At 43.6% G+C, this 14,079-nt stretch overlaps 1 protein-coding gene across 6 annotated transcripts in view; it reads right to left on the minus strand.

Moving 5' to 3' along the window:
* PDIA5 (protein disulfide isomerase family A member 5) overlaps positions 1-14,079 on the minus strand; it is a 271,149-nt gene that overhangs the window by 125,942 nt on the left and 131,128 nt on the right. For all 6 annotated transcript variants that reach the window (XR_009760542.1, XR_009760541.1, XM_061609090.1 and 3 more), the window contains one exon: positions 1,157-1,293. Coding sequence is in view for 4 of the 6 variants with exons in the window: in XM_061609090.1 (XP_061465074.1) it covers positions 1,157-1,293 (137 nt within the window). In the remaining 2 variants the exon portion in view is untranslated. The remainder of the gene's footprint in view (positions 1-1,156; positions 1,294-14,079) is intronic.

Raw genomic sequence — 14,079 nt, forward strand, 5'->3', positions numbered from 1 at the left:
ATTCATAGCAGGATTGGGAAACTATTGTTTCTAAGGTTCCTGACATTCCTGGATGCAGCCACACAAGTCAGGTCATTTTTTGGGACACTTTGAGCCATTAGATCTATATCTCACATGGTTCCAGGTAGCCTTTAATGCTTCCATTCAACCCTCTACCTGCAGCTAGAAAGTTCAGGAAAAACTTTATCATTTGATTTTGCTGAATGTACAAACTGATCCCCAGATTCTACCAAAAGAGACAAGATCTGGAGGGAGAGAGAGGAAAGAGTTTAACTCTCCTTAAGCACAACAGATATGATTCAAGCTAACAGTGTTCACTCATCTTGATGCATCTCTGGTACTGGTGTGTGGAAGAAGGTTAAAATGTTGGATGATTTTGTGGGCCTATGATAGGAAGGCCTTAGAGCAACTATGCCCTTTACAACAAAATAGACCTGCTACTTTCTTTGCACGAACTGGGTTATTTAACTGGGTGTGGGGGGGAAATGTGTACCTTTTCTAGGCCAAATGTTTAAAAACTTTGGCTCTCAGCCAATACCACCGATAGATTTAGCCTTTCAAATGCAGATTGAGAACCATATATCTCTCATGAGTGTGTACCACCCCACCACATGAAAACAATACACTCCCCACCAACTATTGTCTCAGAGAAAAAGCTAGTGTCTACAAGGACAGCAAAAACAATTCCTTTGAGTTTCTACAACTGCAAGTAGTGTAAAAAAAAACCACCTAGAAACAAGTAGCTGGGGAGAAGAATGAGGAAGTTTATTCCTGATTGAGGTAGATGAGGGGAGAGAAAACTATTTCCTGCAGTAGGTGAAATTCTTTTGAGGGGACAAACCATTAAGGACTTCATAAAGATAATGCTGATGCCCCCCCCCTTGGCGATTCAGTGATTCCTCCCGTTTTTTTTTACATCAGTAAATATTGATTTCAATTAATTATGCATTTCAATAGTCATTGCCCCTTGACTGGTAGCCTGTTAACCATATGTGAACTACCTCAAGTCAATTTTCAATACCTTTTGAAGAACATGTATGTCCTGTAACATGCAGATTTGCTTTGCAAGTTTCAAAACACACTGAAAATTTCTTTCCGCATTCATTCATTAGATGGTTCAAATATGGGTGTGAACAGTGAAAAAATGTAAACTCACATGGTGCATAGAACATCACTAAAACAGAAGGATGCTCCTTGATAAACTTGTCAAAATCATCATCTGTTAGGTGATAAACGGCACTGTCTTCTTCATACCAGGGAGTATCAGGGGTCTGTGGCTTAGGTGGCTGAGGACTAGAAATAAACAGGTAAAATTTAGAAGATGCTAGGAGATAAATAGCAGCTGTCTCGGCCAACTGGATCTTAAGAAATTCATTTGATTATGCACATGATAACTTGATGCAGAAACATGTAACTCCCTTTGTAGGAGGTAACCACTGTAATGCAGATTAAAAATGAGGTGGGATGGGATAGGGTAGGCACCAGATTCTGACATTTGAAGAAACAGCAACAATAATAGTTTACAAACAGAAATGGCTTTATGATGGTAGAGCAGACATGGCTTACTAGCCTGTAATAATTCTATTCAGATTTGACAATAGAGTAGAAAAGCAGATCACTGAAACATCAGGCAATAAAACTAATACACAAATGTAAGCATACAAATATACATTTTCAGTCCTATGAATTATATCAAATTCATACCCAGTCAAAAATGAATGTAAATACATTATTTGTAAAACAGTAACATGTGTGAGTTTGTATATATATTATATCTGTTGCACTGTATACAAATATATTACTTGTTGCGTGCACATGAATGCAACTGGGCAAAAAGGAAAAAGGAAGAATTGAAGAACTACCAAGCAATAAGCTTTATTACAGCAAAACAATCCAAACTGGTTGCCCAGCAGACTGCACACCTGAATGCTTCTTTGCTTTATGCAGCATCTTTTCATTTGCCACTAAAGCTAACAGCTCAGAAACCCATGATTCATGACAGCAAATATTATCTCTTCATTGTCAAAACAAGGAAGCAATGAAACAGGCTTGGCATGTACTATAGTTCTCTGTGCCTAGCCTCTTTAATGATGGTCTAAAGTTTGGAGAAAATTAAGACCATTTTGAATTTTAGTACGGATTCCAAAGAGTGTGAAATACTTCCTAACTAGTTGGTTTGAAGATTACTATCACCAAATCTTTCTTTCTAATCATTAAAAAAAGCAGGGAACAGCAGATCCATATTTGACATTATGCATCAGCACTCAGATGCTTCCTCTATCTAGCTGGTGGAAAATGAAGGAACTTATTAATATATGGTGTTGACCTACAACTCCCACAAACCCTGACAATTGTCCATGCTGGTTTGGGCTGATGACAGCCAGGGTCCAAACAGCACTCGACCAATTTCCCCATCCCTGCTCCTGTGATCTTACAGTTAAGACAATTTGTGACAAAAGGCACAGCCACTAGAGGTCCTGCATAACCTGTTTAAGGTTTAAAAAAGGGTAAAATTAAAGAACAGGGCAACACTGATAACTTACTCAATATATTGGAAGTATTTAAAGAGTGTTGAAACTATATGCTTGAGGAAGCAACTTGGAATATGAAATACCATTAAAGGATTTTAACCTATTGTTGTAGTGACATCAAAATTAAAGACATCAAATGGAGTACCCTCCAGCCTGTACTCAGAAACTATTATTTTGTCCCAGGTTCCAGAACTCTGAGTCACAAAGATGCATCTCCCTATACAACACTTTAAAAGATTGACTTGTTTTGTGTCGTACATTTTCTTCCTACGAACTCTCAAGCTACAAAATCCAATCTTCTGTACTTCCCCATCTGCTTAATTACTGTTCCTATTGTGTTGGTTAATTTTTGTTTTTGAGCCTGTAGGCGTGGATCCATAGCCTTTTGTTTTTAAATGTACTGCACAACAACTAAAAGTTTTTAACACTTCACACATAAGATGTTGATACCAATGATGACAGTGGAGTACAGGGCCTAGAGTGAGCTATAAGCAGTGTGCAAGTCTACCTCTCTCTCTTCTGCAATCTCCTATGCAGAATTGTTAATATTTATTTATTAACTTTATTTATACCCCGCCGTTTTTCCAAATTGGAACTCATGGCGGCTTCCAGATAAAATACAGATACAATTAAAACCTACCAAAGTTAAAAGCATATAATACATAAGTAAATAAATATAGACAGATATAATTAAAAAATGAACTCTAATTTAAAATAGCATTAAACTGTTTCTGATAATTAAAAACTATACTCATAAAATCAGAATAATTAAAAAATAAACAAGCAAGAGCAATATGACCTCCTTTTGGGCCTATCCTTAGCCGCCTTCGGAATCAAAGGCTTGCTGAAATAAGAAAGTTTTTACCTGTCGATGAAAGGACTGCAGGGAAGAGGCCATTCTTATCTCCTTGGGGAGGGAATTCCAAAGCCTAGGGGCAGCCACCGAGAAGGCCCTATCTCGTATCCTCACTAGTTGTACTTGTGGGGATAAAGGTATTGAAAGAAGGGCCTCTCCTGAAGATCTCAGGGCCCGGGCAGGCACATAGAGGGCGATGCAGTCTGACAAATAGCCTGGACCCAAGCCATGTAGGGCTTTATAGGTCAACACCAGCACTTTGAATTGTGTCCGGAAACAAACTGGCAGCCAGTGGAGCTTTTTTAGCAGGGGAGTTGTATGGTCCCTGTAATCAGCCCCAGTTAACATTCTGGCTGCAGCACGTTGTACCAGCTGAAGTTTCTGAGCAGTCTTCAGAGGCAGCCCCACGTAGAGCACGTTACAGTAATCTAAATGGAATGTGACTAAGGCATGTGTCACCGTGGCCAGATCGGACGGGTCAAGGAATGGGCGCAGTTGGCGCACTAATTTCAAATGTGCAAAAGCCCTCCTGGCCACTATAGAAACCTGGGAATCCAAATTTAAAGCTGAGTCCAGGAGGACACCCAAACTGCGAACCTGTGTCTTCAGGGGGAGTATAACCCCATCCAGCACAGGCTGTATGCAGTTTAGAACCCTGGAAAATGAGAGTTTTAACCCATGCGAGGAGACCTCATGAGTACAGGAGGCAACTGGGGATAAAGAGAGAGTTTAGCAGGTTCATCCTTGCTTGTCTGTTGATTTATACTCAAGTAGAAAGAAAAAACCCTAACGTACACCAGCATTTATTTATTTTACAGATCTATAAGCTACTTAAAAAAAAACATTTTTACCCAAGGTAGAATACAAAAATGGTAATAATTAAAATCCTTATAAATGTTAAAATTAAAAAACAGACAAAAGCATCAAAGCAATACAATAATCTCAATTTAGTCAGCATATTTTGTGTAGAATCTAAACAGAGCTATAGAAGGACCATAATAAAACCCTAACTTGCCCTCTGAAGCATTTGAAACAAATTTTTCAAGGCCACCTTAAAAGAGAGAGTTCCGTAACTTTGGGACCACCACCAAAAATGCCTTCACTTGTACCCACCAATCTATCCACCTTCCTGGTGGGCACTCAGGTAGGGAAAAGTAGAAAGCAGTGAATACTGATATTTGGAGGAGGAAGAAAAGATGTTCTTCAAGTGTGATGTGATACAAAGCCAACACGTAGCAAGGCAATTCCACATGTAAAGAAAGGGCAGCGTGGAAAAATGGGCAAAGCTTGATAAACTAATGCTATAGACAAAATGCTACAACTTCCTCCAAATAATTTTATGTAATTCTGTAACAAAACTACTGATAAATTGCTACATAGTATGACATTACATCTTGTAAACATACCTATTTGAAACTACTTTCTAAACTTTCTTTGCAGCATTGTAATGATTATCAGTAAATATTTAATCTCTTAATCTATTGTTCAAATGGAGCTTGGAATATAATTCTGGATGACACAGGACCAACAGTCATTAATGCAATGAGTTGAGTATCATTTGCGACTGCTGTGGCCCTCCAGGTGCTGCTGGACTACAACTCCCACCCTCCCTTATCACTGGCTATGCAGGCTGAAGCACATGAGAGTTGGAGCCCAACACCACCTGGAGAGCCACAGGTTCCCTACCCGTTGTAACAGAAAAAAACCCTGAACACTATAAAAGGTAGCAGAGATCTCATAGCTTATTATTATTTATGTAGCACCATTAAAATGCATTCTGCTCTACAGAACAAATTGACAGGTCCCTGTCTTGATGAACTTACAATTTGGAATTGGACGTAGGGGAAGCCACAGAGTGAAGAGAAGAAAGAGCAGGAAGGAAGGGTTAAACGGAGGAAGAATATGTATTCTATTAAGTTACATGAATTTAGGCATTGTTTCAGTATGAGATAAAGAGTAGGGTATATTGAGCCAAAGGTTTCAAAGAAGAGGAAATTTATTTATTTATTATTACATTTATATCCCACCATTCTTCTAAGGAGCTCAAGCTGGCATACATGGTTCTCCTCCCTTTCCATTTTATCCTCATAACAACTCTGTGGGGTAGGTTAGGCTGAAAGACTATGACTGACCTGAGGTCACCCAGCAAGCTTCTTGGCTGAGTTGGGATCCGAATCCTGGTCTCCCAGGTCCTAGTCCAACAATCTAACCGCTACACCTCTCTGGCTTCCCTTTCTGGGAAGAGATTTGAAAGAAGAAGGAAAGAGCAGCAGCACCATAAAAGTTTGTGATGGGGAACCCTGCCCCTCCAGCTGTTACTGGACTACAACTCCCACCATCTCTGATCACTGGCAATGCTGGCTGTGGCTGATGGGAACTGGAGTCCAACCATTTCTGGAGGGCTGCAGTTCCCCATCCCTGATGTAGGTGCTCTGGAACAGAGTTCCATGAACAAGGGGACAGCAAGAAATAAAAGGCTGAGTCATCCAAGGGAGCAGGAAATGGTGGTGGGTGATGGAGCTGGAGGCACGTTAGAAGCTGCCTAATATCAGGTCAGACTTTTTGTCCACCTAGCACTGTATTGTTTACTCTGACTGGCAGTAGAACTCTGGGGTCTGTCTGAGGCCTTTCACAAATGGAGGGGGGAGGGGGAGGGACATTGTAGGAGGAAAACAGGCTTTTGACTCAGAGGCAAACAAAAGGTCTCAAGCTTCAAGAGGATGGCAGGTAGCAAAGGGAAACAGGCATTTTAAAGTTGAAGACTTTTTTAATACCTTCTGAATTCTCAACAATTATGAAATTTGACAATATAAGGAAGGGTTAGATAGTCACACATGGAATTTGGGGCACTAAGTGGAGAATGATGGTACCAGGCTTTTTGGGCTTTGGTGAGTGGATCCTGTGGTACAGGGTTCTCTCCCAACACATAGCACCAGACACACAAACATAGTTTCCCCAGCCAATGATGGAAGCTCAAACAGTCAAGAGGCTCTTGTAGCTGCAATTTAGAAGTTCTCAATCTGAGCTGGGATCTAGAAACCCAACTTTGAAGAACAACCTTGGGAGAACTAGGAACATGCACAGTTTTAACATTCTAGCCCCACTAATTTCCTTATTGTTTTATGGAAACCACTCGGAGGTTTTTCTGATTAAGCAGTATATTAATCTTGTGAAATAAAATGGTTGAGGCAAACATGATAGCTTGAAGTATTTGCCTCTCTCTCTCTCTCTCTCTTTGCATCTATCTCCAAGGAGAGATGCTTTTTGGAGAAAAAATGCAACTGGATTTGAAAAGAATGTGTACTGACATCAGAAGCCTATGAGTTTTTTTTTTCTAAATTGTATTTCAAATTCAGGTATTTCATTTCTTCACCTTTCCTGCATAAGGGAAATCTGTTATCTGACTATCTTTGAAAAATCAGAGTCCAGACAACATAAATTCTTCATTTTTCACTCACTTGCACTAAGCGGCAGGTGCCCCACTGAAATAAATAGAACTCCTGAATTCAGAAGTCCTTTGAGAATCAGGGCTGGGAAAAAGCATTATTAAAAAAAAAAAACACACACACTATCAGCCTGTAACAGGAGGATGAATTAATTGGAAATGTTATCTGTTCCTGTTGTCCTTTTTAATTAGGTTTATTATTTCCCATATAGTACCTACATATGTTGTGCCATTCTTCAATTACAATTTTCAGGCATTTTTGAAGCATTGCCACACAGCACTGGACTACACCATACTACAGATTCCTTTGAGTAATTCATTACTATTACTATGCCTATGTGCTGGGCTTACACTGTATACAAATGATAACTGCAACCTCAATTATGGATAGCTTCCAACTAAAATACAGATTCTGAATATGATTTCTCCCCCCCCCCAATATTGATTTCTTTTAGGAGAGGGAAGAAAAGTGGCCACATCACTTTGCCTTCTGGAAAACTATTAAATGTACATTGAAAATTAATTGAAGACAAACAGCTGTCTTTAACTCTGGACAGCCAAAATATCAGCCAAAGCCCGGGGTGGCTTGTTAACAGAGATTATCACTGGGAAGAGTCTGCAACTGTTCTGCTTTGCCTTCAGTAGCTGCCTTCAGTAGCTGCCTTCAGTAGCGGTCACAGCACTGATATAAAAGCACTGCATATTGCAGGGATTATCAGAATATAATGTAGGCAGATTGAAGGGAAGAAACGAAAAGGGAATTCTAGACACTTCTAATGTTTCACATGTGGTAGCCAAGAGATAAGGCCATCCTTGTTGAGCCAAAAAGCAAAGAGAAAGGTACAGGTGATGAAGGCAGACATCATTGCTCAGGGGTGGGGGAAGAAATAATACTTCTCCTTCACTTGCTAGTGTTGCTTTCTTAACAGGCCAAGAGAGACATTAATTTTGGGGGGGGGGATCCTCTTTGATTCATACTGTGTGTACCCAATGTGCTTAGTATTCTACTGTAAGAAACAGCAGGTTGGATCACTGAATCATGATGCCTCTAGCTCTGTTATACACATACCTCATCCAATCTACAAAGCTCTTTAAAGCAAACTATTGGTTATTGCACATGTACCCTGCTCCACCTCCAGTATCCTAGGATGTGCAGTTTTCACATGTACAATTATCACTGTTTCCATCAGCAAATTATCAACCTATTATATAGAATCGATGGCTAGACAACCTTGTTCCTTCATGGGTATACCTAGAAGTATGCAAATCAAATTTATTGTGCGGTCAGAGACCCATTATACATAAAATAATAGAAGCTAAAAAATTAAAAATACAGACATATAAAATAGAAATTGAAGTGGCAGGTTATGCAGGAATTGCATCTGTCATCACGTGGAGTTTGTAATATTTTTGCATTGTAGGCATTGGGCCAGGTGAAGAAACTTGGCGACCCCGAACGATGTGGGTTTGTCCGTGCCACTTAAAAGAAATTGCAATCGGTCAGCGATTGTTCTGTTTGGTGGGAGATTTGCAATCAGGGGATTTAGGAGCTTGCCACGTGGGGTAGAATAGAAAGGGCAGGTAAAGAGCACGTGTGAAAGGGATTCAATTTCGTTGAGATGACAGGAACAAAGGCGATTGGCATACGGAGTGCCCCGAAAGCGGCCTTCAAGAAGGGCTGACGTTAAACAGTTAAACCTAGCCCTGGTGAAGACTAGTCTGTAACGCGGGAGGTCAAGAAATTCAAGGTATGGGGCTGGAAAGGGGGAAAAGAACCTCAGACCAGAATGAGTGGGGGAGCAAGTTGTGGCGGCGTTAGCTGTGTCCCACTGTAGGTCTATATCCTTTATTCGCCTATTAATGGTCGCTTTAGTTGAACATGGATCGGGAGAAGTTAAGGACTCCAGTGAAAGGCCAAGGGAAGAGAATTTAAGCTGCACTGCTTTAGCCCAAGAGGTGTTAAAGGAGTCGTACTGGATGGCAGAGAGGTATCCTGGCGGGTTGGGAGAGGCCAACTTGGCCCAGAAACACAGTGTTCGGGACCAGGCAAGGGATTCTAAGGAGGACAGCCCAGCTTCAGGACAGCATTGGGAACGCAACGGGGGACACCAAGGATGGAGCGGAGGAAGTTGGATTGGATAGCCTCAATTTTGGGACAGAGGTTCATAACCCATATTGGACTTCCATACAGGAGTTGGGGAATGATCTTGGTGGCAAAAACTCTGGAGGCTGCGGGAACAAATTGGCCGCCTTTGGAAAAAAAATATCGAAGTAGCGCTTTGGCCGTGATCCTGGCCGAAGCAACGGAGGAGCGAATATGGGAGGTCCAAGAGAGTGAGGAGTGAAACGTAATCCCCAAGTATTTATATTCCCGAACCTGGGAAATCCTCTGGCCATTAATTCTCCATACTGGTGTAGCTAGCCGCGGGGAGAAGGTCAAGATCTTAGTTTTTGAGAAATTGATGGTCAGGAGGTTTAGATCACAGTAGGCCATGTAGGTGCGGAGGAGCCTTCTGAGGCCTATTCTAGATAGGGACAGTAAAGCTGTATTGTCGGCATACAGGAGTAGGGGACAAGGCTGGTCTGCTATTTTAGGAGAATGAAAATTAGCGGATTGGCAGTATGAACTGAGATCATTTAAATACAGATTAAAAAGTGTGGGAGCCAGTATACAACCCTGTCTTACCCCCCTGGTGACTGGAATGGGATTGGTCATGGAACCATCAGTTCTACACCGCACCCGAAAAGTAGAAGGCTGGTGAAGTTGGAAGATGAGATATAGGAGTCTTTTATCAATGGATGTTTGGATGAGTTTTGCCCATAGTCTATTTCTAGGGATTGAGTCAAAGGCTGCTTGGAGGTCAATGAAGGCCACGTATAGACCGTTACCTAAGGGACTGGTGTATTTTTCGGCAAGGTGGCTCAGGAGGATGCAATGGTCTAGGGTGGATCTAGATTTTCTAAAGCCTGCCTGTTCGGGGCCTAGAATGGATTCTAGAAGTATGCAAGGCAAGTCTACAGGCATGCAGGGATACATACATGCATATTCAAGTAATGAGATGGGAAGCAGGAGATGAGAACATAATTAAAGTGGAAGATTCCACAATCACCCACCCAATTACACATGTCGAACCAGAGTACTGCAATGAGTCAAACTCAATCAAAGCTGCCAATCCATCAGAGCATAATGCTTAAGATCATGAGGTAAGAGCTAGATGTGCCCATGCAAACCTGAGTACAACCAGGAACTCTTGACAATTCCATTATCTCCTCAACCTATTACCAAATCTCTAATTTGGAAAGAAGAACATTAGTCTCCATTGCAGTATGCTATTAGGATAAGTGTGATTAAGCATGTGAAGAGCTCTGAGTACTTACTATTTGCATAACTCTTTTTCTAAGTGGGGTCATCATTATCTACCACAGCCCCTCCACAACACATCAGATAAGCCTACACCAGAATAAACCCCAGAAAGAGCACACCATAGGAACATACAAAGCTGCCTTATACCGTGTCAGACCACTGGGTCCATCCAGCTCAGTATTGTCGACACTGTCATTGGCTCTAGGATTTTAGAGAGGCACACTTTTAGTCCTACCTGGAGATGCGGGGGAATGAACCTTCTGCATGCAAAACAGATGCTCTACCACTGAGCTATGGCTCTTCCCCAAGGGACTGTTATGGCAGGGTATGAACAAGCCCTTCAGTTCTTGCATACTTTCTGTAACCTATATGTCTTATTTTCAGTCCAATGACAAATTACAGATTTCTTCCAAGAAACATCTACCATCTTCATTAATGAATTATACTTAAGATCTTTCTCCAAGGAACGAGTGTCAATAATTCTACTTAGGTCAGGGGTGGTTGACAGATTAAGAAGAGGTGCAGCACTGGGGGACTGGAGAAGACCTGCCCTGGGAATGAGTATCTGAGCATCTGGGTGCTTGCTTGCTTGCTCCTCTGGGTTGCTGTCTCTTGACACAGCTGAAGTCCCTCATAAGTGCTGCAAGGACCCTGCCTCCAGAGAGAGGCTGCAGTTAACCTTGCTCCTGGCTGGGTCAGAAGGCATAAAAGCCCAGCTGCCCTTGGGGAATCCCTTAGGGAGTCCCAAGGGCGAGGGCACTACCCCCTTCTATTTCTTTTTTTAAAAAACCAATCTAGAGAAGATTGGTGGTGGGGAGGGCGTGTGGTACACGTGCAGAAAACTGAATGATAGGAGAAAGTCAGCAGATGCCTTCAGAGTGAGAGTCAGCAACTGGCAGAAGGCTGGCCCTCCCTGGGTGTGAGACTAGGGGGGAGTAGATGTGCCCTGTGTGAAAGATACTGAGTGGGTCTGACTGTTCTCAATTCTCTCAGAGGCCTACTGGGATAACTGGTTCAGGTAGGTTTTGTTGGTGGGCTCTTGTTGGGTCCATATCAGGTGTTTAGGAGGAGTCTTAGTAAGGAAGAACATGTGTGATGCCACCCCAATTTCAGTGATCACAGGTAGAGGGAAGTATTGCCATAGGGAGGTAGTAAGCTACCATAGAAGATGACGGCAAGGCTATCTACACCTTGTTCCTCGCTCCCACTCCTGTCATGGATGGGCTCCTCGTTGCTCATCTGCTGTGCCCACTGGCCTGTGTGTGTTGTTTAACACCAGATCGATACACAGTAAGACCACACTCATCCATGATTTGATTGCGGATGAAGGTGCTGATTTGGTGTGCATTACTGAGACCTGGCTGGGTGAGCTGGGAGGAGTTGATCTGACCCAGCTTTGCCCACCTGGATACTCAGTACAACACCAGCACAGGCTGCAGGGACGGGAGGGGGGAATTGCTGTGGTCTACAGAACTTCCATCTCTGTCTCCAGGAAACCACTCTGTCTTAGACATGGCTTTGTGGGCCTGCACCTGGTGTCAAGGCCAAGGAGACAGGAAATTAGGGTTGCTGCTGGTGTACTGTCCATCCTGCTGCTGGGCAGCTTCTCTGATTGAGCTGGCGGAGGCCATCTTGGCTGTGGTATTGGAGGAGCCCAGAATGAAAGCCCTGGGTGATTTCCATGCCCACGCTGAGGTTGCCTCCAGTGTTCCAGTTCAGGACTTCACAGCTCCATGACAACTCAAGTTGTCACTGGCCCGATGCATAGGGCAAGGCATACCCTTGACTTAGTTTTTGCTCCAGATGGAGAAAGGGGTGGTCTGGAGATGGGGGGGTGGATGTCACCTCACTGTCATGGCCAGACCACTTCCTGGTGAAGTTTAGACTTATGGCACCGATCCTCCCCTACAGGGGTGGAGGACAGATAAAGATGGTCCACTCCTGGAGACTAATGGAATCCACTGGATTCCTGAATGCCCTGAGGAAGTTCCCAGTAGATAAAGGAGGTGACCCTGTTGAAGCCCTTGTCACACTGTGGAACAGCGAGGTGCATTGGGCTCTTCACATGGTTGCCCCCAAGTGCCCTCTCCAGCACTGTGGAGCCTGGTTTGCACCTTGGTATACCAGTGAGCTAAGGGCAATAAAACAGGCTAGATGACGGTTAGAGTGCAAGTGGCGAAAGACGTACTGTTAGGCTGATTGGGCACGGGTAAAACATCATAACCATGCCTACTGTGTTGCGGTGAGGGTGGAAAAGAAGGCCCACTCCTCTGCCACCATCGCATTCTCAAGTAGCCGTCCAGTGGAGCTTTTCCATATTGTCAGGGGTCTGTTGACATCAACTCCAGGAAATAGAGTCTTAGACCCTTCGGCGGCCCACTGGGAATTGTTTGAAAGGCACATTGAAGGTAAAGTTGCTTGCCTCTGTATCAATCTTGATGCCCCATCCACATCTACTGTAGTCCCCAGTGAGGTGTCCAGTGCTACGACTGCTGTAACTTCTTGGGAATGGTTTCAGTTGATATGCCTGATGATGTGGACAAGGTACTTGCATTGATGCGGCCAGCAATATGTCCCCTCAACCCTTGCCCTGCTTGGCTTATTAAAGCTTGCCAAGGGGGTTTGACCAAGTGAATCCAGAGTGTGGTCAATGCATTGTTGTGGGAGGGAGTGGTTCCAGCCACCTTGAAAGAGGCAGTGATCCAACCACTCCTGAAAAAGCCCACCCTGGACTCACTGGTTTGCGACAATTACCGACCTGTCACAAATACCCCCTTTTTAGGGAAGGTGACTGAGAGGGTTGTCGCACAAAAATTGCAAGTACTCTTGGATGGAACAGATTATATTGACCCAGTCCAGTCTGGGTTCAGGCCTGGTTATGAGACTGAATCGGCCTTGGTTGCCCTGATGGATGGCCTTTATCGGGAGAAGGACAGGGGGAGTGCAACTCTGTTACTCTTACTTGATCTCTCAGCGGGTTTTGATATCATTGACCATGCTATCCTTCTGGGCCGACTTGGTGAGATGGATATCGGATGCACTGTTTTACTGTGGTTCTTATCCTATCTCCAAGGTCATTTTCAGAGAATAACATTGTATGATTGTCTTTTGGCCCACTGACAGTTATGCTGTGGGGTGCCACAGGGTACCATCTTGTCCCCAATGATGTTTAACGTCTATATGAAGCCCTTGGGAGCGGTCATCAGGAGAGGTGTCAGATACCCAGCTCTATTTCTCTGTAACTGTCCTGCCTGAAGCCAAAGGACCCAGTCTCACTCGGTTCTGTGAGTTTTTCTCTTTTTACTAAAGTAATAGATACATCAAAAGCTTTGCGACTCATCAATCTATCTATCCTATCTAGGAACTTTTGCCCTGACTAACACTGACTAAGCATGTCTTCGCAGCTCTCAGACATTGACTCAGCAAATATCCCCTCCCCTAAGTCCACTTAAGTAGGATAGGTTTTCACGCATAAACGAAGGCTCCTCCTCAGGTCCTTCTGTTGAATCTCCCACCTCTGACGCCTACAAGCGTGGGGCAATTGGGGTTGGAGCTCTGCTTCTCCTTCCGAATGGTGGGGGCTGACTGTCTGCTCAAGTGTGGGAAGCTGTGGGGCGCCCGGCTGGGGAATTCAGGTGGACCAGGCAGCACCTTCGATGCAGCCGAAGACGGCATGTCTAATGGAGCTGTCTTTAACGGGGCAGCATCTGACAGTTCAGGCTGTGCTTCAACAGGGGGCCAGGATCAGAGGGAGTTGGGCTGTCAGTGATGGGGGTCTGAGCGTGCTGTTAACTCACCTCACTGGTAGTCCCTTCCTCGAGCTCGCCTCTCCAGTCCTCAATGTCAATGTCGTCCTCATTGATGCCTCCCCCCACCCAACCTA

The sequence above is a fragment of the Rhineura floridana genome, chromosome 2 (genome assembly GCF_030035675.1).
Source record: "Rhineura floridana isolate rRhiFlo1 chromosome 2, rRhiFlo1.hap2, whole genome shotgun sequence".
In the NCBI taxonomy this organism is placed as follows: domain Eukaryota; kingdom Metazoa; phylum Chordata; class Lepidosauria; order Squamata; family Rhineuridae; genus Rhineura; species Rhineura floridana.